This window comes from Triticum urartu, chromosome 4A (genome assembly GCF_056163025.1).
Source record: "Triticum urartu cultivar PI428250 chromosome 4A, HENAU_Tu73, whole genome shotgun sequence".
NCBI classification, from domain to species: Eukaryota; Viridiplantae; Streptophyta; class Magnoliopsida; order Poales; family Poaceae; genus Triticum; species Triticum urartu.
Genome location: NC_141876.1, coordinates 71,412,140 through 71,437,171, shown reverse-complemented (window position 1 = coordinate 71,437,171; position 25,032 = coordinate 71,412,140). Strand labels below are relative to the sequence as shown.

At 50.7% G+C, this 25,032-nt stretch overlaps 1 protein-coding gene across 1 annotated transcript; it reads right to left on the bottom strand.

Moving 5' to 3' along the window:
* Nucleotides 1–21,081: 21,081 nt before the first annotated feature.
* Nucleotides 21,082–22,628, bottom strand: LOC125550720 (ENTH/ANTH/VHS superfamily protein). The gene has a single exon (XM_048713790.2). It carries the CDS (start codon nt 22,439–22,441, stop codon nt 21,254–21,256), a length of 1,188 nt encoding a protein of 395 aa, XP_048569747.1. The 5' UTR covers nt 22,442–22,628; the 3' UTR covers nt 21,082–21,253.
* Between the last annotated feature and the right edge of the window lie 2,404 nt (nt 22,629–25,032).

Sequence of the window (25,032 nt, the reverse complement as noted above, 5' to 3'; positions counted from 1 at the left end):
TCCTCCCGGTGAAATATTTTCTCGTCTCCTTGGTCATACCAATCCAATTCTTTTTCCCGTGAGTGGCAGGTTGTCACCTCATAATTTGAGATGTATTCCATAAGACCATATCAAGCTTACTCTTTTCGTTGTTGGTTTTCCAACAACTCCGTTCGACACTTCTCCTAAGGATACCTTTTCAACCGCTTTCGTAGCAGAAGTTGGCATTTTCTTCTACATTCTTTTATCTCAATGATCTATCTTCTATTTCTCTCTTCCGGAGGCATTATGATGTTGCTCTCTTCAACCCATCATCTTGGTTGTCAAGATCATGTTCAGTTCCTTCCATTTTCAGTCGAAGTGCTGCCCAAACTATACCATTCTTTCCCTCTCTATCTTGTTTTTAACCGGAGTGTTGTGCCTTTTTCCTCAACTTCTTTTCGTCTTATCAAGGCTTGTACCACTTTTCAATCAGAGTGCTGCCCGAATTTGTTCTTCCTCGTTACTCTTCTCAAACGGAGTGTTTTCAACTTTGTTCATCTCTGTTGTATTCTTTCTTTCAATGTGTACAACCTCTCAAAGTTCTTTGGTTTCACTCATTTGTCAAGAAGCAGCTTAGTTTTACCTCTTCCTATTCCTTTTCCCTCTGGTGCCATTCTAGATCTCGGGACGAGATCCTCTCGTAGTGGTGGAGTGTTGTAACGCCCCGAGACTGATGTGCCAGGTGTCGCCCAGTTATTCGCTGTTGTTGCCTTGTCATTGCTTGCGTGTCATGCATTGCATATCATGTCATCATGTGCATTTCATTTGCATACATGTTCGTCTCATGCATCCGAGCATTTTTCCCGTTTTCCGTTTTGCATTCCGGCGCTCCTATCTCCTCCGGTGGTCCTTTCTACCTTTCTTTCGTGTGTGGGGGTTAATCATTTCCGGATTGGACCGAGACTTGTCATGCGGTCTTGGTTTACTACCCGTAGACCGCCTATCAAGTTTCGTGCCATTTGGACTTCGTTTGATACTCCAACGGTTAACCGAGGGACCAAAAAGGCCTCGTGTGTGTTGCAGCCCAACACCCTTCGAATTTGGCCCAAAACCCACCTAAACCCCCTCCATCATCTCGGTCGTTCGATCACGATCGCGTGGCCGCAAACCGCACCTCATTTGGAGCTCCCTAGCTCCCTCTACCTCTATAAATAGACCTCCTCCCGAAATTTCTCGGGTCCCTTCAACCCCAAACCCTAGATCCAACTCTCTCCGCGCGGCCGGACACGTCCGATCCGGCCAGACGCTTCGCCGCCATCACTCCCGTGCCGCCACCTGTCGCGCCTCAGCTCCCTCCGCCGCCGCGGCCCGCGGGACCCAGGTTGGGCCCGTGCAAGCCCATCTCGCCGCCGCCCGAGCGCCCGGGCTCTCCGACGCCTAGCGCCGCCCGCCGCCTGCCTCCGCGCCCCGCGCCGCAACCTCGCCGGAGTTGCTGCTCGTGCCGCCGGAGTCGCGCCACCATCACCGGAGTGCCTCCCCACCGGAGTTCCGCACCTCGCCGGTCCTACCCGTCTCGCCGTCGCCCGGATCCGGCGTTCTCCGGCCAGATCCGGCAGCCCCCGCGCCGTCCCCGGCCTTCCCCGTCGTTCTCCGGCCGCCCCGTCATCTCTTCGTCGCCGTGGCCGTGTTCGTTCCATGGATCGGGAGGACGATGCCCCCAGCGCCGCCCGCGTGGGCCGCGCCCGAGTCCGGCCCAGCTCGCCGGCCTCCTTCCTCTCCATTTTGAGCCGAAGCCCATGGGTGAGCCACCATTATTCCCTGCCCCGTGCGCGACATATTATCTTACGCCCAGTTCCAGACTTGGCGATTTTCACTAAGTCCCCGAGTTTTCCAGATTAAATGCCCATGTTCATCATGTCGTAACTTTGCATCCGTAGCTCCGATTCATGCGTGTAGCATATCAGATTGTTCGTCTAAGAGAGCACATCATTTCATATCATTGAATCTTTTTCATTTGAGCTCATTTTGATGCCCGAAATGCTGTTGGAAGAGTGCTATTCGAGTTTATTGTCAGATCTGCTGCACCAAATAGCTATTTGTCATTTTTGCCATGTTTAATGTGTGCATGATGTGCTCCTGAGCTCTACATGTGTTTTTTTATATGTTTTGCCATCTTTACAGAGGTGCTATCCATGTATTTTTGTGATATGTGTGGTGACTAGCACAAGCTTGCAAAGTAGTGTACTCGTTAATGCTGATTTCAGGGACAGCATTTCCACTAAGTCTTTGGTCTGTTTTTATCAATATGCCATATGTTCATGTTGTTTCCTAGTGATCCGTGCCTATTTTAAGGATGATCAGTAAGGATGTTTTGTTAATATTGTGGTGCTCTATTCATCGATGTCTTTTTTTGCAATTATGGAGCACCCTAGCTTGAGTCAGTCGAGCTCTACTTTTGCTATTTCGTGAATCTGGGCAGATTGTCTACTTGTTAGCGATTTTGCCGAGGATGTTGTAGTTGATTCGTGCATGATATGTTGTTGTTCTTACCATGTCTAGCTTGTACAAGGTGTATTATTGACGGGTGTATGCTTAGTTTGTCATGCCTTGCTCTGTAGTGAGTGCATCGAGCACGTGAACATGCCTACTTGTTAACAGATTTGCATGTTCCAGTTTTTCACTAAGTCTGTAATCTGATTATGTTTTTGCCATGTTCACATGTTTGCAATTGTATTTTATGATCCCTTTTGGCTCAAGGTCACTAAGGGACTTTTGTTAAGATCTTTGAGTAGCTCCATGCCATGCCTTGCTTTGCCATGTTAAATTCCTCTAGCATATAGTTTTCATGCTCCAAAGTGTGCTACCTGATCTGAAATTGCAGACTAGTGTTAATTTCACTAAGTCTGGAACCTTTTTACCAATTGCACTTTTGCCATGCTTGTTTGAACCTGTTAATGGATGAATGGGCCGTAGCTCAGTGTTCATCTTTTGTCAAGCATCATGAGTGGATCTTTGACATGTATTTTGTTGCCATGTTTGTGTGCTGTAGCATATTTATCTTGACGCATTTAGATGGCTACTTGTTGTTTATTGCAGACTGGTGCCATATGTGTTTTGCTTGCCATTTCCAAACCGTGCATCCGATTCCGGTGATCTTTATATCGATTTCAACCGAAATCACCTCAACTTTCCAGTGGCCCACTTGGATTTCCAAGTTGAGGCCAGATTCAATCATTCCTTTGCAAATCATGCATATACATCGCATACCGCATCCCGCATATCATACCATGTTCATGTGTTGGTTGTTTACTATGTTGTGTGCTTCTTTCCGGTGTTTGCTTCTTCGGGTTGGGTCCGATAACGTCGCGTTTGTGAGGACCCGTTCGTCTATGTCTGTTTGTCTTCTTCATGGACTCCTTCCTCCTTGTGGGATTTCAGGCAAGATGATCATACCCTCGAAATCACTTCTATCTTTGCTTGATAGTTGCTCGCTCTTTTGCTATGCCTATGCTGCGATACCTACCACTTGCTTATCATGCCTCCCATATTGTTGAACCAAGCCTCTAACCCACCTTGTCCTAGCAAACCGTTGTTTGGCTATGTTACCGCTTTGCTCAGCCCCTCTTATAGCGGTGTTAGTTGCAAGTGAAGATTGAAGTTTGTTCCTTGTTGGAACATGGAGATGTTGTTCCTTGTTGGAACATGTTTTACTTGTTGGGATATCACAATATATCTTATTTAGTTAATGCATCTATATACTTGATAAAGGGTGGAAGGCTCGGCCTTATGCCTGGTGTTTTGTTCCACTCTTGCCGCCCTAGTTTCCGTCATATTGGTGTTATGTTCCCGGATTTTGTGTTCCTTACGCGGTTGAGTAATAATGGGAACCCCTTGACAGTTCGCCTTGAATAAAACTCCTCCAGCAAGGCCCAACATTGGTTTTACCATTCGCCACCTAGCCCTTTTTTCCCTTGGGAGTCGCGCATCCCGAGGGTCATCTTTATTTTAACCACCCCCCCCCCCCCGGGGCCAGTGCTTCTCTAAGTGTTGGTCCAACTGAGCGATGTGCGGAGCTACCAGGGGCAACTCTGGGCTGGCCCACCCGACGTCTGGCTCATCCGGTGTGCCCTGAGAACAAGATATGTGCAGCTCCTATCGGGATTTGTCGGCACATCTAAGTGGCTTTGCTGGTCTTGTTTTATCTTTGTCGAAATGTCTTGTAACCGGGATTCCGGGTCTGATCGGGTCTTCCCGCTAGAAGGAATATCCTTCATTGACCATGAGAGCTTGTGATGGGCTAAGTTGGGACACCCCTGCAGGGATTTGAACTTTAGAAAGCCGTGCCCGCGGTTATGGGCAGATAGGAATTTGTTAATGTCCGGTTGTAGAAAACCTGAAGTTGACCTTAATTAAAATACATCAACCGCGTGTGTTACCGTGATGGTCTCTTTCCAGCGGAGTCCGGGAAGTGAACACGTTGTTGGAGTTATGCTTGACGTAGGTTGTTTTAGGATCACTTCTTGATCATACTTTTATCGACCGTGCTTTGCCTTCTCTTCTCGCTCTCATTTGTGTATGTTAGCCACCATATATGCTAGTCGCTTGCTGCAGTTCCACCTCATACTTTTACCCTACCTATAAGCTTAAATAGTCTTGATCGCGAGGGTGAGAGATTGCTGAGTCCCCCGTGACTCACAGATACTTCCAAAACCAGCTTGCAGGTGCCGATGAGCCCGTACATATGACGCAACCAAGCTCAGGAGGAGCTCGATGAAGATCTTGTCCTTTGTGTTGTTTCGTACTAGTTGATCAGTAGTGGAGCCCAGTTGGGGTCGATCGGGGACCTTGTCTCTTTTGGGGTTCTTCTTTTATTTTGGTTCCGTAGTCGGACCTTGATTGTATTTGGATGTTGTAATGCTTTATTCATGTATTGTGTGAAGTGGCGATTGTAAGCCATCTATGTATCTCTTTCCCTTATGTATTACATGGGTTGTGTGAAGATTACCTCACTTGCGACATTTCTTTCAATGCGGTTATGCCTCTAAGTTGTGCTTCGACACGTGGGAGATATAGCCGCATCGAGGGCGTTACACGAGATGCTTGCACCAGTCCATAGATGGATCGCTGGAGCTTGCATATTTTGTTAGCACCTTTAGGATTGACAAAACCTTCTGGTTGCATCATATACAACTCTTCTTTAATAAATCCATTATGGAATGCAGTTTTGTTTATCCATTTGCCAGATTTCATAAAATGCGGTAATTGCTAACATGATTTGGACAGACTTAAGCATAGATACGAGTGAGAAACTCTCATCGTAGTCAACACCTTGGACTTGTCGAAAACCTTTTGCGACAATTCTAGCTTTGTAGATAGTAACACTACTATCAGCGTCCGTCTTCCTCTTGAAGATCCATTTAATCTCAATGGCTCACCAATCAACGGGCAAGTCAATCAAAGTCCATAATTTGTTCTTATATATATGGATCACATCTTAGATTTCATGGCCTTAAACCATTTTGCGAAATCTGGGCTCATCATCGCTTCCTCATAGTTCGTAGGTTCGTCATGGTCAAGTAACATGACCTCCAGAACAGGATCACCGTACCACTCTGGTGCGGATCTCACTCTGGTTGATCTACGAAGTTCTGTAGTAACTTGATCTGAAGTTACATGATCATCATCATTAGCTTCCTCACTAATTGGTGTACTAGTCACAGGAACAGATTTCTGTGATGAACTACTTTCCAATAAGGGAGCAGGTATAGTTACCTCATCAAGTTCTACTTTCCTCCCACTCACTTCTTTCGAGAGAAACTCCTTCTCTAGAAAGGATCCATTCTTAGCAACGAATGTCTTGCCTTCGGATCTGTGATAGAAGGTGTACCCAACTTTCTCCTTTGGGTATCCTATGAAGACACATTTCTCCGATTTGGGTTTGAGCTTATCAGGATGAAACTTTTTCACATAAGCATCGCAACCCCAAACTTTAAGAAACGACAACTTTGGTTTCTTGCCAAACCACAGTTCATATTGTGTCGTCTCAACGGACTTAGATGGTGCCCCTTTTAACGTGAATGCAGATGTCTTTAATGCATGACCCCAAAACGATAGTGGTAAATCGGTAAGAAACATCATAGATTGTACAATATCAAATAAAGTACGGTTATGACGTTCGGACACACCATTATGCTGTGGTGTTCCAGGTGGCACGAATTTGTGAAACTATTCCACATTGTTTTAATTGAAGACCAAACTCGTAACTCAAATATTTGTCTCCGTGATTAGATCATAGAAACCTTATTTTATTGTCACGATGATTTTTAACTTCACTCTGAAATTCTTTGAACTTTTCAAATGTTTCAGACTTGTGTTTCATCAAGTAGATATACTCATATCTGCTCAAATCATCTGTGAAGATCAGAAAATAATGATACCTGTCGCGAGCCTCAATATTCATCAGACCACATACATCCGTATGTATGATTTCCAACAAATCTTTTGCTCTCTCCATTGTTCCAGAGAACGGAGTCTTAGTCATCTTGCCCATGAGGCATGGTTCGCAAGCATCAACTAATTCATAATCAAATGATTCCAAAAGTCCATCAGCATGGATTTTCTTCATGCGCTTTACACCAAGATGACCTAAACGGCAGTGCCACAAATAAATTGCACTATCATTATTAACTTTGCATCTTTTGGCTTCAATATTATGAAAATGTGTATCACCACGATCGAGATCCAACAAACCTTTTTCACTGGGTGTATGACCATAGAAGGTTTTATTCATGTAAACAGAACAACAATTATTCTCTAACTTACATGAATAACCGTATTGCAATAAACATGATCCAATCATATTCATGCTCAACGCAAACACTAAATAACATTTATTTTAGGTTTAACACTAATCCCGAAAGTATAGGGAGTGTGCGATGATGATCATATCAATCTTGGAACCATTTCCAATACACATCGTTACTTCACCCTTAACTAGTCTCTGTTCATTCTGCAACTCTCGTTTCGAGTTACTACTCTTAGCAAATGAACCAGTATCAAATACCGAGGGGTTGCTACGAACACTAGTAAAATACACATCAATAATCTGTATATCAAATATAGCTTTGTTCACTTTGCCATCCTTCTTATCCGCCAAATACTTGGGGCAGTTCCGCTTCCAGTGACCAGTTCCTTTGCAGTAGAAGCACTTAGTCTCAGGCTTAGGACCAGACTTGGGCTTCTTCACTTGAGCAGCAACTTGCTTGCCGTTCTTCATGAAGTTCCCCTTCTTCCCTTTGCCCTTTTCTTGAAACTAGTGGTCTTGTCTACCATCAACACTTGATATTTTTCTTGATTTCTACCTTCGTTGATTTTAGCATTATGAAGAGCTTGGGAATCGTTTCCGTTATCCCTTGCATATCATAGTTCATCACGAAGTTCTACTAACTTGGTGATGGTGACTAGAGAATTCTGTCAATCACTATCTTATCTGGAAGATTAACTCCCACTTGATTCAAGCGATTGTAATACCCAGACAATCTGAGCACATGCTCACTGCTTGAGCTATTCTCCTCCATCTTTTTAGCTATAGAACTTGTTGGAGACTTCATATCTCGCAACTCGGGTATTTGCTTGAAATATTAACTTCAACTCCTGGAACATCTCATATGGTCCATGACATTCAAAACATCTTTGAAGTCCCTATTCTAAGCCGTTAAGCATGGTGCACTAAACTATCAAGTAGTCATCATATTCAGCTAGACAAACGTTCCTAACGGTTGCCTCTACTCCTGCAATAGGTCTGTCACCTAGCGGTGCATCAAAGACATAACTCTTCTGTGCAGCAATGAGGATAATCCTCAGATCACGGATCCAATCCGCATCATTGCTACTAACATTTTTCAACATAATTTTTCTCTAGGGACACAATAAACTGGGAGCAACATCGCGAGCTATTGATCTACAACATAGATATGCTAATACTACCAGGACTAAGTTCAAGATAAATTAAAGTTCAATTAATCATATTACTTAAGAACTCCCACTTAGATAGACATCCCTCTAATCATCTAAGTGATCACGTGATCCAAATCAACTAAACCATAACTGATCATCACGTGAAATGGGGTAGCTTTCAATGGTGAACATCAATATGTTGATCATATCTACTATATGATTCATGCTCGACCTTTCGGTCTCAGTGTTCCGAGGCCATATCTGCATATGCTAGGCTCGTCAAGTTTAACCTGAGTATTCTGCGTGTGCAAAACTGGCTTGCACCCATTGTAGATGGACGTAGAGCTTATCACACCTGATCATCACGTGGTGTCTGGGCACGACGAACTTTGGCAACGGTGCATACTCAGGGAGAACACTTTATCTTGAAATTTAGTGAGGGATCATCTTATAATGCTACCGGCAATCAAAGCAAGATAAGATGCATAAAAGATAAACATCACATGCAATCAATATAAGTGATATGATATGGCCATCATCATCTTGTGCTTGTGATCTCCATCTCCGAAGCACCGTCATGATCACCATCGTCACCGGCGCGACACCTTGATCACCATCGCCGCATCGTTGTCGTCTCGCCAATCTTATGCTTCCATGACTATCGCTACCGCTTAGTGATAAAGTAAAGCATTACAGCGCAATTGCATTGCATACAATAAAGCGACAACCATATGGCTCCTGCCAGTTGCCAATAACTCGGTTACAAAACATGATCATCTCATACAATAAAATTTAGCATCATGTCTTGACCATATCACATCACAACATGCCCTGCAAAAACAAGTTAGATGCCCTCTACTTTGTTGTTGCAAGTTTTACGTGGCTGCTACGAGCTTAGCAAGAACTGTTCTTACCTATGCATCAAAACTAGAATGATAGTTTGTCAAGTTGGTGTTGTTTTAACCTTCGCAAGGACCGGGCGTAGCCACACTCGGTTCAACTAAAGTTGGAGAAACTGACACTCGCCAGCCACCTGTGTGCAAAGCACGTCGGTAGAACCAGTCTCGCGTAAGCGTACGCGTAATGTCGGTCCGGGCCGCTTCATCCAACAATACTGCCGAACCAAAGTATGACATGCTGGTAAGCAGTATGACTTATATCGCCCACAACTCACTTGTGTTCTACTCATGCACAACATCAACGCATAAAACCTAGGCTCGGATGCCACTGTTGGGGAACGTAGTAATTTCAAAAAATTTACTACGCACATGCAAGATCATGGTGATGCATAGCAACGAGAGGGGAGAGTGTTGTCTACGTACCCTCGTAGACCGGAAGCGGAAGCATTAGCACAACGCGGTTGATGTAGTCGTACGTCTTCACGGCCCGACCGATCAAGCACCGAAACTACAGCACCTCCGAGTTCTAGCACACGTTCAGCTCGATGACAATCCCCGAACTCCGATCCAGCAGAATGTCGGGGAAGAGTTCCGTCAGCACGACGGCGTGGTGACGATCTTGATGTTCTACTGTCGCAGGGCTTCGCCTAAGCACCACTACAATATTATCGAGGACTATGGTGGAGGGGGGCACCGCACACGGCTAAGAGATCAATGATCAACTGCTGTTTCTATGGGGTGCCCCCTGCCCCCGTATATATAGGAGCAAGGGAGGGAGGTGGCCGGCCTAGGAGGAGGGCGCGCCAAGGGGGGAGTCCTACTCCCACCGGGAGTAGGACTCCTCCTTCCCTTGTTGGAGTAGGAGAGAAGGAAAGAGGGGGAGAGGAACAAGGAAAAGTGGGCTGCACCCCTTGTCCAATTCGAGCCGGAGGGAGGCGCGCGTCTCCTTCCTTTTGGGCTCTCTCCTCTATTCTCGTATGGCCCAATAAGGCCCATATACTCCCCGGCGAATTCCCGTAACTCTCCAGTACTCCGAAAAATACCCGAATCACTCGGAACCTTTCCGATGTCCGAATATAGTCGTCCAATATATCGATATTTACGTCTCGACCATTTCGAGACTCCTCGTCATGTCCCTAATCTCATCCGGGACTCCGAACTCCTTCGGTAAATCAAAACTCATAAACTCATAATATAACTATCATCGAAACTTTAAGCGTGCGGACCCTACGGGTTCGAGAACTATGTAGACATGACCGAGACACGTCTCTGGTCAATAACCAATAGCGGAACCTGCATGCTCATATTGGCTCCCACATATTCTACAAAGATCTTTATCGGTCAGACCGCATAACAACATACGTTGTTCCCTTTGTCATCAGTATGTTACTTGTCCGAGATTCGATCGTCGGTATCTCAATACCTAGTTCAATCTCGTTACCGGCAAGTCTCTTTACTCGTTCCGTAATACATCATCTCGCAACTAACTCATTAGTCACAATGCTTGCAACGCTTATAGTGATGTGCATTACCGAGAGGGCCCAGAGATACCTCTCCGACAATCGGAGTGACAAATCCTAATGTCGAAATACGCCAACCCAACAAGTACCTTCGGAGACACCTGTAGAGCACCTTTATAATCACCCAGTTATGTTGTGACGTTTGGTAGCACACAAAGTGTTCCTCCGGTAAATGGGAGTTGCATAATCTCATAGTCATAGGAACATGTATAAGTCATGAAGAAAGCAATAGCAACAAACTAAACGACAAGTGCTATGCTAACGGAATGGGTCAAGTCAATCACATCATTCTCCTAATGATGTGATCTCGTTAATCAAATGACAACTCATGTCTATGGCAAGGAAACATAACCATCTTTGATCAACAAGCTAGTCAAGTAGAGGCATACTAGTGACACTTTGTTTGTCTATGTATTCACACATGTATTATGTTTCCGGTTAATACAATTATAGCATGAATAATAAACATTTATCATGAAATAAGGAAATAAATAATAACTTTATTATTGCCTCTAGGGCATATTTCCTTCAGTTTCCCCTTTGGTGCAAAGGGGGCAAGCACAGGCCAAGGCATCGGGCAAAGGTTGCCATTCCGGTGCAACGAGACCAAGACCAGACGGACGGCCGGACGGAGGTCACTGTGGAGCCCAATACGGCGTCATCACCAATGCTTTTGGCAGACGAAGACCACCTTTAGTCAGGATAACTTGTACTAGATGTTCCCCTTTAAAATGGCCAATTGTTGGCGCCCTTCCCGCTCAATTATTTGGGGAGAGGCCCAGGGCCTCTATATATAGAGCTAGCCACCATGGAGTAGAGGGACCGAGAAAACCTCGAGACATCGAGAAGAGATTGAGAGATCTGGTAGAACCCTAGCAGAGAGAGAGAGAAGGGACTGAACTCACCCTAGCAGTTCATCGCACCAACTCAAGAACACCTCTCGCGAGGCTGTTCTTCCCTTGTACTGTCCATCATCAGCCCCAGAGGCAATCCACCATACCACACACTGGAGTAGGGTATTACACCACAACGGTGGCCCGAACCAATATAAACCTCGTGTCTCTTGTGTTGTTCATCATTTTCATCTTAGTTCGCATGAGAGGATCAGACGTAGATCGGTAGGGGAGAGATCTCCGCGCGCACCCCAGTGTTCGAACCTCAAGGGTCTGTCGGAACCCGAAATCCTACATTTGGCGCGCCAGGTAGGGGTGCGCCGGAGTCCTTCTTCCTCCGCATCGCGTTCCGCCGCTACGCCACCCAGATGTCAAGCAACCCGGCTGCCAACCCCGACCGCTGGGCAGCGTGGCCAGCCCACGCCGTGTCGCCATCTTAGGGCGACCTCAACCTTGTGCCTCAGGCAGCTCACGCTCCGTAGAGCGCTGCGGGGAGCGAGCGACGTGGCCAGACACCGCCTGCCCTCACGCCACGGCAGGTGCAGGCCGCAGTAAGGGCCTCGAACCACGCCGCTGCCACGACACCATACACCCGACGGGAGCAGGCGAACTCCAGGGCCGCGCTCACGGTGGCCCGAGAGCTACTACAGTGCCGTTTGCTGGAAGGCGGCCGCGACGTGTTGTTGGAGCGAGTGGCCGAGCTCCTGGACGCCGCCGCCTCAGGAGTGCCCCCTTTCTGCATCCAGCTGCCGTCCCAGATCCAGGACAGGTCGCACGACGGCATTATGCGCGCCCACGCGACTTCAGGCGGGTCCCAGGGCCGGTCCAGCGCCAATACCTCCGCCAGCACCGGGCGGTTGATCGCGTCGGCCCTTCCCCAGGCCGGCGAGGGGATGCGCGCCACGGCCTTTGGCCTCGGCGGACCACCGCGTCATCACCTACAAGGCGATGCTCCAAGTCAGACTGCGTGGCATGCAGGGCGCTACAACAAGGCCCACGAGGTGGTTGCCCCGGAGGCTTATGTACCCCGCCTGGTGGATCAAGGGCGCGTATCGGAAGAAGGTCACGGCTCGTTCCTCGGGCCCGGCAGGGATGAGGAGGCGCCGGAAGCCGAGCTCTTTCAGGAACCCCAAGAGAGCATCGACAACCGCGCCGACAACAGCAACTATCGGGTACCACTCATCCCTCAGGAGCAAGCTTACGCTAACCATGGGTCGCAGGAGGTACAGGTCGCCGCAGCGGATGACTGCCCCAACACTGCAGCCTCTTATCCCTCAGGAGGAGGGCACAGGGGGCTGCGGGAGAGGGGCCGAGATCCAGGCTCGCCCTCGCGGCGGTCGGATCAAGGTGTTCTCCAGAGGTAGGCCCTCCGCCGGGGAGGTGCCCCATGGCCTGCCCCCGGCGGAGGACCCATGGTCGTCGGGGGAACCGCTGGTGACCGCTCTACCCCGTTGGCGTCGTCCTTGGTTTCCGGTCACCGTCAATGGCGGCAGAGTGAGGCGCAAGGCGGGGCCCTCGTCTGGCAATATGAAGCAAGGCTGGTACCTGTGAAGAAGGCCCAGTGTCTGTGAAGCTCGCCGCCCCGTGACACTCTCACGTAATAATGAGTGGGGCTGTACACGCCCCGGAGTCTCAGGAGCGCCGGACTCAGGCCCTGGGGCTCCCGCCCACGCCAGTGGCAGCACTCAGCTCTGCACTGGTGAGAAGACGTCGAAGACTAGACTAGGTGCCGGACGCGGCTTTTTTGCTTGTCTTCCGCCTTCTTGCTTTTTTTGCTTCTTCCTTGTCGGCAAGTTTCTTCGGTTTGGATTTAAGTTGGATTTGAGTTCGAAGCTTGCGTGCATTCGGGGAGGGGGTGTTTAGTCTCATTCGAGCAATCTCTCGTGTTCTGGTTTTGGCTTTGCGTCCAAGGTTAACATCGGCTGCCCCCCCCCCTCGTGAGCCGGGCCGGGCCAGGCACGTTCACAACCAGGACCGCTGTTACCGCACCCTTTCCGGAGGTTTTCATCGCGGGATCCACAAGTTAATCAGAAGACACCGAGGAGTAGCGGCCTCCACAGGCCTGCTCGGGACTCGTTGGGGTCGGAAGGTACACAAGTCAGCTGACCCATCACCGGGCCGACAGCTACGCTCACACATAACATCACGCTTACCAGAGTACTAAGTGCAAACCTTTACATGAGGGGCTTCCCCTCCAAAAATGCTCTTACATCCTTCAAGGCCAAGCCCGAACTTTCTTTGTGCAGGTTAAACGGCAGTAACGCGCGGTCAGTCGGACATATCACTCGCCGCGTGTGGGCGTCCTCAGAGGCATCACTGGCGTCGTCGGCATTCCCGCCGCCGCCGGCGGCATCTCCATCAGCGCCAGGCCCGTCCACAACATCGCCTTCATTGGCGCCCACAACCACGCCATCGTCATCGGACGCAAAGGCCCTGACGAGGGCGTCCACATTGTCCTCCACCCACCGCGCCAGGTCGCCCCGGACGGCAATGGGCACGGGTGCGATGGCAGCGTCGAAGTCGAAGTGGGGGTCCCTGTCCTGCAGATGGCTGAAGACGCGGGAGAAGGCACGCCCAAGCAAGGCTCGGCTCCTCTCTTCGACAAGCCAACGGGACCTCTCGGACCGGTTCTCCAGAAGCATCACCACATCGGTGAAAAATTGGAGGTTGCCGGCGTAGTTGACCTCGTGCGGCTCCCTAGCGGCAGCCTCACAGATGTAGCCCAAAGCTGTGTTGGCCCTCTCTCGGAGCGTTTGAAGCATGGGGGCATGCATGTGCTCCAGAACCCGCCACCGTCGGAGCTCGTCCCCACTCTGCTGCGCGACGGCCTCGCTGTCATCAACCCTCTGTTGAAGAAGAAGCTGCTCGGCCCGGGAAGAGGACAGCTCCACCTGCGCCGCGCTGAGGGCGGCTGCGGAGGAGTCCGTGCGCCGTGTCGCTTCGGTTAGTTTGGCCCTGAGGGCTGCGGTCCTGCCCTCGGCCTCAACCTTGATCAGCCCCAACCTCGTCTTGTATTCACGCTCGAAGGCCGAGCGAGCTTCCGCCACGCGGCGATCGACTTCTTCCTGGGCCCGGGCTTCACGCGCGGCAACGTCATCCTCCGCCCGGCCACCAGGCGCTCCCTCGTCTCCAACCGCTCAAGGTCAAAGTTGCGCTCGGCGGCCTCCAGCGTCAGCGCCTCCTCGCGCTTCAGAAGCTCCGCCCGGTCAACAGAGGCCAACCCATCGACTCAAGGGCCGCCTGGCGCAATTCCACTTGCTGCTCCAGGGAGTTGTTCCAGGCCTGGAGCTCCCATGCGCGCTCCTCTGCATCCTTGCACCGTCGGTCTGCCTCCCGAGCCTCCTCAACGGCCAGGGAGCAGGCCTCCCGCGAAGCCGCTAGCGACGCTTCGGCCTTCGTGTTGTCGAGGTCACGTTGATGACACGCGAGGGCAATGGCCACCTTCAGCTTGCGCCTCTCCTCAGCAAGGCGCAGGCCTTCAGCCTCGAGGTGCGCATCCTCGGCAGCAAGCTCTGCTCTGACCCAGTTCACCGCGTCCGCCGCCCCCTGGAGGAACTCTTCACGATGGGCATGACGCTCCCGAGCGCGCCTGAGCACATCTTCCACATCACCCTCTTCCGCTGGAGCATGCAGAGGGCCCCGAGGCGGTAAGCCCCCTCCAGGCGTGGGGCAGGGGGCTGTCGCCCCAGCCGTCACCGGATGGACCGCCCTGAGAGTCCGGCCCGGCGTCGACCCACCCACGGAGGAGGAGCCAAGGACAGACCTCAGCCATTCGCCTTCTATGACCAGAGAAGGGGCGCAGGGCAAGCCTGACGCGCCCCAAGAAGACTCGCGAAGGAAGGGCATCGGGCGAGCAAGCTCGAGGCGCCCTATGGAGCAGATCACTCCACCAACCGATCCAGCGGCGAGGGCGCCACCCAAGCTCGGTGGACCCGGAGCCAGCAAAGGGGGCAGAGCTGCGGGGGCCGGCTCCTGGGTCGACTCGGCGGACTCAGCAAGGCAGGACCTGAAGGGCCACAATGAGCCACAAGGATAACAGAGCAAATGAGCAGGGAAAGGAGAAGGCTTACTCGTCCATGGCAAAGTACTTCCTGCGCTTCAACAAGCGGCAAGGGCGGTCGCTGCCGCCTGAGGCCTCCTTCCTCTTGCGAAGGGCCTCGAAGTCTACACGAAACCGACCCAAGCGCCTGGGCGGGGGTCGGCCTGGGGCGCAGAAGAAGCCTCAGGATTGTCGGTGCCAGAGGAGTCAGCTTTGGGGGCACCGTCAGGCGTCGCCTCGCGAAGAACGGCTGGGGGCTCGGGAGCCCCGGCCTCAGGAGCCGAAGGCCAAAACCCTGCATCAACTGCCACCCCAGGGCGGGCCTCGGGAGACATCGCCTCCGAGGCTTCACGCGGCGCCACCACCTCGACATCAACCACCTCAGCTCGCATCAGCTCTCTCCCCGCTCTGTCGCTTGAGGAGGGACCGCTGTGGGCGTCGGGGGGAACAACCACGACAATTGGGTTCTCGCGTGGCCCCGTGAGGCCAGCCGGGTGCAGCCCCCACTCATCAAAGCTGGGCATCTGCTTCACGAAATCAGCCCTGCCGGAAAAAAAGGTAGAGAAGGACGCCACCGCTCCGTAGGCTGCCTGGGGAAGGATCACCAGTCAAGACCCAAAGCACCGTCCGCAGCACTTCGGGCGCTAAATCCTCCTCCTGAAGCCGCATGCGGTCTCCGCGCCCCGCAAAGTCCCACATCCGGCGAGAGTGGCGCTGGAGAGGAGCAACGCGACACAGAAGGAACTCCCTCGCCACCTTGGGCGCTATCACATTGTGCGCCCTCAAACTTTCGAAGCGGCGCCAGACGAAAGCGAGTCGGGGGCTCGCGAGCGGTTCATGACCCCAGCCTGGGTTGGGAACAGCAGGCAAGGTCGGGTGCGAGAGCAAGGGGCTGGGCACCCCGACGTCCACGTACAGCCACCGCTCTCTGAACCTGGCCTGAGAAGGCGGAAGGCCGAAGTCAATCCCTGAAGCAACCGTCTCAGGCACGGCGAAGAAGCTTACACACCCCGAGCACTGAGTGGGATCACTCGGGTGCAGAGAAAAGAAGTGGCGCAGCAGGGTAACAGAAGGAGGGATGCCTATCATCGACTCGCACACGAAAGCAAAGACAGCCAAAAGGGTAATGGACTCCGGCCCGAGGTGCATCATGTGGATCTGATAATGGGATAGCACAGCATTGAAGAAAGCAGAAAAGGGAGGAACCAGACCCGCCCACAAGGCATCGGCGAAGAATCGGACCTCCGTGACGGTCCTAGCAAGAAAGGCACGGGATGCGGGCCAAACTGTGGTCCGGCCGCACTCGTTGAAGATGGAAGCAAGGGCGGAGTGGACCTTGTCCAAGGCTTTCAGGTTGAGTATGATTGACCGATCGACGGCGGGGGCCGCCGCTGGAGGTGCGCAGGACGAGGGCGCGGGCTTCTTCCCCCTTCCTTTCTTCGTCGGCGCCATGGCGTTAGGGAAGGGGAAGAGCTCGAGCCGGATTGGCGGCGGAGGTTGGAGCTCGGAGAAGAAGGAAAGGTAGGAAGCGAGCGGGCGGCCAAAGGAGGAACAACTGTGTGCAACTATGGGTCCGCTTAGCCGGGCGCGTAGCAAGGCGTCGTGGGAAGTGCAGACGCCCACGTCCAATCAACCGCCACGCGGCGCCCAAGGCCGCAGGCTGTTAGGGCCCGTGGCGCTTCGTGCTTGCCCCTTCGCTTCTCTGCTAAGCCAAGCCCGCGCGCGCCTTGGGCCCGGGGGCTACTGTCGGCGTTCTGGGAATGGGGGTCCCCAGACTTGCCTGCCTGCGGCCTGCGGCGTGGCTCAAGTGGGGGCCCAGTGCGGCCCATCTTCATTAGCCCAAGCTTAAGACCCACGCGAGGGGCCAAGCCTCGTGGGGCGGACGACAGGAAGCTTTCTCAGAGGCAGCCTCATCAGGCAGGCTCGCGAGGAGGCGGAGAGATCAAGGAAGGGGTACCTCGCGAGGAACCCGTGACGCAAGCCATGACGATCGAGACCAGGCGGGCGCCAGGCGGGCGCCGGCCTACGCAGTGTCCTTGTTTCCCCTTTGGTGCAAAGGGAGCAAGCACATGCCAAGGCATCGGGCAAAGGTTGCCATTCCGGTGCAACAAGACCAAGACCAGCCAGACGGCCGGACGGAGGTCACCGTGGAGCCCAATATGGCGTCATCACCAGTGCTTTTGGCAGCCGAAGACCACCTTTGGTCAGGATAACTTGTACTAGATGTTCCCCTTCAAAATGACCAATTGTTGGCGCCCTTCCCGCTCAATTATTTGGGGAGAGGCCCAGGGCCTCTATATATAGAGCTAGCCACCACAGAGTAGAGGGACCGAGAAAACCTCGAGACATCGAGAAGAGATCGAGAGATCTGGTAGAACCCTAGCAGAGAGAGAGAGAAGCGACTGAACTCACCCTAGCAGTTCATCGCACCAGCTCAAGAACACCTCTCGCGAGGCTGTTCTTCCCTTGTACTGTCCATCATCAGCCCCAGAGGCAATCCACCATACCACACACTGGAGTAGGGTATTACACCACAACGGTGGCCCGAACCAGTATAAACCTCGTGTCTCTTGTGTTGTTCATCATTTTCATCTTAGTTCGCACGAGAGGATCGGACGTAGATCGGTAGGGGAGAGATCTCCGCGCGTACCCCAGTGTTCGAACCTCAAGGGTTTGCCGGAACCCGAAATCCGACACAAACCCAAGTTCACAAATTGACAAATAATGCCTCAACATGTCAGGTACCCCATGCATCTGCACCCAAATGGAGTGCAACTTCCCTTTGGCTTTGTCATCAGGACTCCAAAAATTCACCTCCACCATAGCACCAGTACCCAGCAGGGTGAATTTCTCAAAATTCTTCAACTCCGCCAGCTTGGCCTTATTAGGAGACCTCACCAGAAATTATTTAGGACTTTGAAACTTGGCTCTCCAAGTCCACCCCCAATGAAACATCCTAGTAAGGTCTTGTACCGAAGTAGTTTCATTAAGTCCAGAGTGTGCCACCAATATTGCCATTGGATTAGCATGTTCCACAAGTGAGATCTCCTTAGTGGTTTTGCACTAGAAAACATCCCAATCCTCTTGCCCCATATCCCACATATTTAGCAATTGGTTTTGGTTGTCTCAAGATGGTAGAATCTTCAGTTCTGTGTGACCCTTTCTGGCACACTACACAAAACACATTGTTTTACCATCTTTGTTGTCATGTCCAATTCCTTTGCATCTCCAAAAAATATGGTCCTTTCCTCCCCCTCCATCACCCTTGGTTCCATTAACTCTTTCATTCACTTCTATTTCTCCACCAGGCACTGGCAAGACACTATTCTTATGGACATTGGCCAATAGGTACTAATGTTGTTGTGCCCATTGTTTAGGTGGGAGAAAACCAAACTGCCCATCCCAAGACCTAGTGGCACCACCTATGAAAATTTTTGTAAGGGAGCAATAGGCAGAGCCCCACCCCACTAGCGACTGATTATTCCCCTAGACTCCTTTTTGCCTACCATCACTGCCCCCTTGTCCTACAGAGCTAATCTGAGGCCTCTCCTCCCTATGTTGTTGATAGATGCCTTTTCCACCTTGACCAACAAAATTCCTAGATCCAGAAGCACCTCTTCAATCTTCCACAAAATTTCCACCAAATCTCCCCTACTGGAACCCTTCTCCTCTAGATCCATTGTTGTTGTTCCCAGCTCCACCCATAAAGCTCCCCATACTCATAATATTTGTCCTCCTGCCTCCCAAAATTCCTCCCGGGTGAGATGTTGTTTCTGCCAGAAGGAAAATTTCCGCTCCCTCCAAATCCACCCCTTCCAAGCCTTGGTTGTCATTATCCATACCTCCCCTCCATGATCTCCGCCCCTCTATTTGGTTCTTCACCTGAGTCAGCCGCCGCAACCCTAACCTCTTCAGGACAATAGGAATCACAAAAATCCAAATACTATAGGGCAGTGATGGAGATGTGGTTTAAATATGCCCCATCCCCATCACCCTCACATGGTCCAGCCATGTCATGGGCTTCATCTCCCTCACGTGTCAGCTGTCGAAGCCCAGCAAGCCCACCCAGATCAAAATTTTGAAATTCAATCCCCACCTTCCCTCGAGAGTCAAAATCCATCACATCTTCACAAAATTCTTCCAGAAATACATTCTCATGAATATCAACTTTCTCACTATATGTTTTATCAATCTCACTCCTGCCCTTTTCATCAGAAAATCCTTTCTTATCAATGGTAAAATCAACATCCCCCTCAATCCCATCAAATAAATTTGGCAACCTGCACAAATCTTTGAATCTAGGTATGAGGGGTTTCATTTTAATTAAAGCCATATCCACCTCAGCCATATGATATTTTCCCCAATTTGGGGAATCAACACATGGATACATCTGTTGCATAATCTCTCCCAATCGACCACTTTCCTATTTACATGGTTGTCTAACATTCCCAACATCCCTGAGAAATAAACACTGCACATATCTCTCCATTTTTACTCTATTTGTATAACTAAACTATCCAATACGACGGTGTTTTTTGATCTCACTACTCGCCAATCTCCCACCACTAGACAGTGCATCAGATTGCAAGTAGCGAGCATGAGAAGGGTTATTGATCATACCATTGCTACGGTCCTCGTCGGTGTCAGCCTCTGATTCCTCGCTGCCTAACAACCAGAAGTGGTTATTAGCCAGCTGGGGGATCAGATCCCCTTTCCGGCGAGGAGAGTGGAGCGACGAGGAGCTGGTGCTGGGGCCAAATGGGCCGAGCGGCATGGTGGAGTCGTCGCGTCCTCCCCTGAAGCATCTCTGCGCCCTGGAACCCTCCTCCCACTGCTTCCTTCGCCCCCATCGATCCCAATTGGGGTGAAAACCAATCCTGGCGCCGGGAGGGCCAGGACCGTCTCGTCTGCCTCATCGCACATGCCCTTGTCGTTGGGGCCAACAGCTTGCTGGAGAATGAGATGAACGTCGCCCACTTGCCTGCCCTCACTGAATCCATTGAATCCGACTGGTCCATCGCCAACATCAGAATCTCCAGTGAATGGCGCTTGCGTATCCTACTGAAAAGTTCCCCTTCTTCTTCCTCTGTCGGCGAATCTAGCACCGCCTGCGCCTTCATCCGCATCTCCTCCTTGGTGTCGAACCATGACCCAATCTCGAGCAGGGGCGCACGCTTGCACGGATCTGACCCTGCAAACTCCCTCATCCTCACTTCTGTGATCTCCACCATCAATGATGAGGGTTTCGGCTCTTTGTGGCTCTTTGTGCACTAGATTGGGGAGGAAGGAGAAGATTGAATGCAACCCACCCCCTCCACCAACCCCTGATGGCTTTAAACCACTCTTACCCCGCACGTCATTCACGCAGTCGCGCCGCTCGAGGTGCGTTGCCATAGGGCCAGTCGCCTCCCCAAGTTTCACAACGTGACAAGGGAAGTGCACTGTGTTGCACGGAACAACTTCCTCACCGTGGTGTCATGCGCGTCGATCCACCACCCATCGTCGACGAGGGAGCACATGGTCCCGCAACACCACCCGCCGGTAGATGAGCACCCCCGCAGCCTTGAAGTACGGCAAGTACCACGCCACCATTGCGAGTCGCCATGAGAGTCACCCGCCGCATCGCATGAAACGCTATCCATCCAAGTTACATATTGAACATCACCACATCTTATATTATGGTACGGTGGGAGTATATATAATCACTTGGTAGTTCAAACATGATGGCAAAGAACACAAAACACACTAGGTGTAAGGATATATCGAGACCGCAACAAAGGAGGCGACCAAAGAACAAAAGGAAACAACACAAATAAGTGAAAAGGAATTATTGGCTTTCTTGCCAGCTGAATGAAGACACGGACCCTTCAGAATGATTAACCTTGCACACAAGAAGAGGGGATCGAGGAGACCAATCCAATCACTCAAAATTAATATATTTGGACATTGCAAAAGAACTCCTACATACTGTACTAGCTAGGCCGGCTAGCTGCTGTGATCATCCCGGGTAAACTCACGGCCAGCCTGGTGATCTTCGTCGTCGAACTCGACCCACACCGCACTGATAGTCGTCTCCAGCTTGCTCTCAAAGGGCGCGTCGCCTTCGTTCTCCTCCGCTACCACACCGGCGCCGCCAAGCTCCTTCCGACCATCCTCTTCACAGACCGGCGGCATGAGCTCAATTGCCGAGGCCTGCGCCGGCGTAACGACCCTGACGACGGGGTACTCTGTGATCTTGCCGACATTGCTCTTCTTGCACTTGTGGTAGAACTCTTTCAGCTCAGGCGTCTGAGCGCACGCCTTCCTCAGCACCCCCTGAGCTGAAACCCTGAGAGACTTGCTGAGACGACCGGCGCTTCTTGACCTTAGCAGCACGTCGATGCCGTCATTGAAGGAGTCGTAGACCTTGAAGCTCTCCCGGAGGACAATGCCGAAGGCTGACCGCGCGGCGGCGCTGGCGCTTGTGTTGTTGTCCGGAAGGAGCTGGACAGCGACGTCAAGCAGCCTCTGGCACATGGTGAGCTTGAAGAGGAGCTCCTCGGCGGCGACGGCATCGTAGGAGGAGGCCGGGTGCGGCTTGTCGTCGTGATCTTGTGGTGGGGGGCGGGTGGGCTCCAGGTTGCCGGACTGGTTGATCACCCACTGCATGCGCTCCTCGAGGTAGGCCGTGTAGCCGTGGAGGAAAGAGCACGCGCCGGTGGCGGTCACCGTGCTGGCCGTGACATAGTTGGCGCCGGCGCCTGAGGCAGCGAGGGGAGAACAGGAGCAGCCGCAACGTGGCGCGTCGACGCGGAGGTCGCGGGAGGCCCAGAGGCCTCGGAAGTCCTGCTCGAAGTAGCGGTCGCCCGCGCGGAGGAGGCGGTGGACGAGGAGCAGAGACCGGAGCGCGGTGGCCGGGGTCCGCGCCGCCTCTAGGCGCGCCGTGATGCGGCGGGAGAGGAAGGTGATCGCGCCCGGGGCGTTGGAGACGAGGAAGAGGATCTCGTGGACGTGGCGGTCGTCACCGACGCTCCCGCCCCCTCCACCGTCCGTGCACCGCGCGATGGCCGCCTCGATGTCCGTGAGGAGCGCTCGGTCTGGCACCGCCGCCGTGGAAGCCTTGTTGGAGGCTGCGCCTACATGATCCATGAGTGACCCTAGTGCTGCCCAAATCTTGCCTCTGAACACCTTCATGTCTTATATGCCCTCATGAGAGTAGAGAGAGGAGGAGGAGATGAGAGAGATGGCGTATGTGAGTTATAGCACACTCCCTCTTGTGCATGCACTCACTTGCAGGTGGGCCAAGGGAGATATAGGTAGAGAGAGAAAGAGAGCTATAGATGGCCACGGTCAGACTCTGATGAGTGTCATCTTCACAAGAATTTCTCGAGTGAAGCGTCTGCATCAGCAAATCCACTATTGGCCTTATGACTTGGGGAAAAGGAGTTGCAGGATGAAAGCTAACCCTCCACTACTACCACCAATATCATGAGAGAGAGAGGAGAGAGAGAGAGAGCAAGAAATTATATTCGGAGGTCAACTCTTGGGTGGAAGAATCAAATGCCTTTGGAATGAGGTGCCCCTCCAGCATCAAAGGCTTCCTTCCTCCATTGGCAATGGACAGTAGGTTTGACTCAAACAAACAAGTTCTTTGGTATGAGGATGGATTCCTACACATCAACATCAAAACAAGGAGCTTTTGGGAGGAATGTAGGGTTTTGGGACTAACTAAAGGGGAGGCACGGTTAACCCACACTTAAGTACATTCCCAGGAGAAGCAGGGTCATAATCTATATTCCCCTCCTCACAAACATATCTCTCACCCTCAGCCACCTAGTGATGGGATAATGCTAGACTTTGCTTTATACTCGGATATACACGCCTCGCAAGAAATTAGTGGGGGCTTTACAACCCCTCATGGTCATGGTTTAGTTTAATGGTGGTGTTGATGTTGTTGTTCCGACGCACTTTGTAGCACAAAGTGTGCCGCCCGATGAGTCGACGAATCACAACGCGAAAAGTGTTAGGTTCGATAATTTCCTCGAAAGATGTTTTCGATAGAGAGAATTGCTTTTCCAATATAGAGAAATTGAAGGTGTGGAACATTCCTAGCCATTTGAAACAACTCAACCCCACATATATTCTCCGTGTCATATTGGTGGTGGCGGTAGTCGCTGGAATCAGCTACAAAAACTGCTTCACAACTTGCACTAGGTTATACAGTTGGAAGGGAAAAACAAGATAGCATATGATTAGGGTATTGTGCAAAATTTTACTGTATGCACAACTTACACTCTCTCTAGCTAAATGTCGGAAAACAGAAGACCAGCTCAAGGGAGCGTGCCTTGCGAACCGAAGAAACTAATTTCTGTATCCATGTCGACATTTTGTCACCACTTGCTTCAGTCCACCATGCTTGAATTCTTATTCTCAAAAGGACCGATCGATCACATGGGTCGATAGCAACATCATATGGGAATTATATCTACATATCCCATGAACCCAGCATGCCAATTCTACAGGACCTTGAGCTGATCATTTGTCCATGTCATCGTATGCAACATTTCCCTCAAAGAACATTCCGTCGGAGAGGGAGGATTGGAGAAAGTGTAAAGGCAGTTCTACTTGACGAGACTAAAGGCAAAGGTAGTGTTTCTTTAATAGTACTTGCCTTTTAGTGAAACAAACAATGGACTTGGAATTTTTATGTTGTTCCTCTTTCCTATCCTCTGCCTTAGCATGAAAAATTCCACAGAAAAGGGTAGACTTTATAGGGGCCTAAGCACATCCTTCATGTGGTGCATGCAACACTAACTGGCATCAGTGGGGTTTACAATACTGGAATTTGATGCTGCTTTGCTACAGCATCAGATTCAAATCCATTAACCAGGAATTTGAGGTATTCATTAATTAATTGGCACTACATTACAAAAAACATGTATCCCAATTATTGATTATATCACCTACTAAAATAGAGCTACACCTAAAATGCGTAGTAAGTACACAAAAATGCCCATACAGCTTTATAAAAGGCTGAGTAATTGTATATTTTGATAAAATTCAACTTCCTGCTTAATTCATATTTAAGTAAACTGTGCCCGGCTAGGAGAGTATATTGCTACTAGTTTCCTCTAAATGATTACTATCTCTTAAATGAAAGAACATGGATATGTCCTCAAAATTAAGTACCTCCACGACAAAATAGATGACGTCCTAGAAAATGTGTTGTCGAACATCTCTAGCTCCAACTATGTAAAAAAGGTTATTCCGATTGCTCTTAGATAATACTAGTACCATTAGAATTTTCAAGGAAAATATGTTGTAGTTTTATGATACCATTTCTATGATTACATACTTAAAAAAAATAACGTTGCAGCTTAAAAATTGTTCATGTCTAAAATGGCATGTATTTAGGCTTGCGTTGGTGACAGTACTGAATACCAATTTTAAGGATGCCATGTGGAAAAGCTGCATTTCCTCCTTCAAAGAATTTGCATATTTACGTGTATGGCGCTGAGTGTTGGCCAACTAAAAGGTGACATGTTCAACAGTTACGTGTAGCAGAGATGCGCATGTTGAGATAAATGTGTGGCCACAAAGAAAGGATTGGGCCCAAAATGATGATATACATGGTAGAGTCGGGGTAGTACTGATTGAAGAGAAGTTTGTCCAACATCGTTTAGGATGGTTTGAGCATATACATCGCAGGCCTTCTGAAACTCCATTGCATAGCGGACGGTTAAAGTGTGCTCATAATATCAAAAGAGAGGTCGAGGTAGACCAAA

What these genes read in the sequence shown, in the direction of transcription:
- LOC125550720 (XM_048713790.2), bottom strand. Translation starts at nt 22,441, where the DNA reads ATGAAGGTGTTCAGAGGCAAGATTTGGGCAGCACTAGGGTCACTCATG.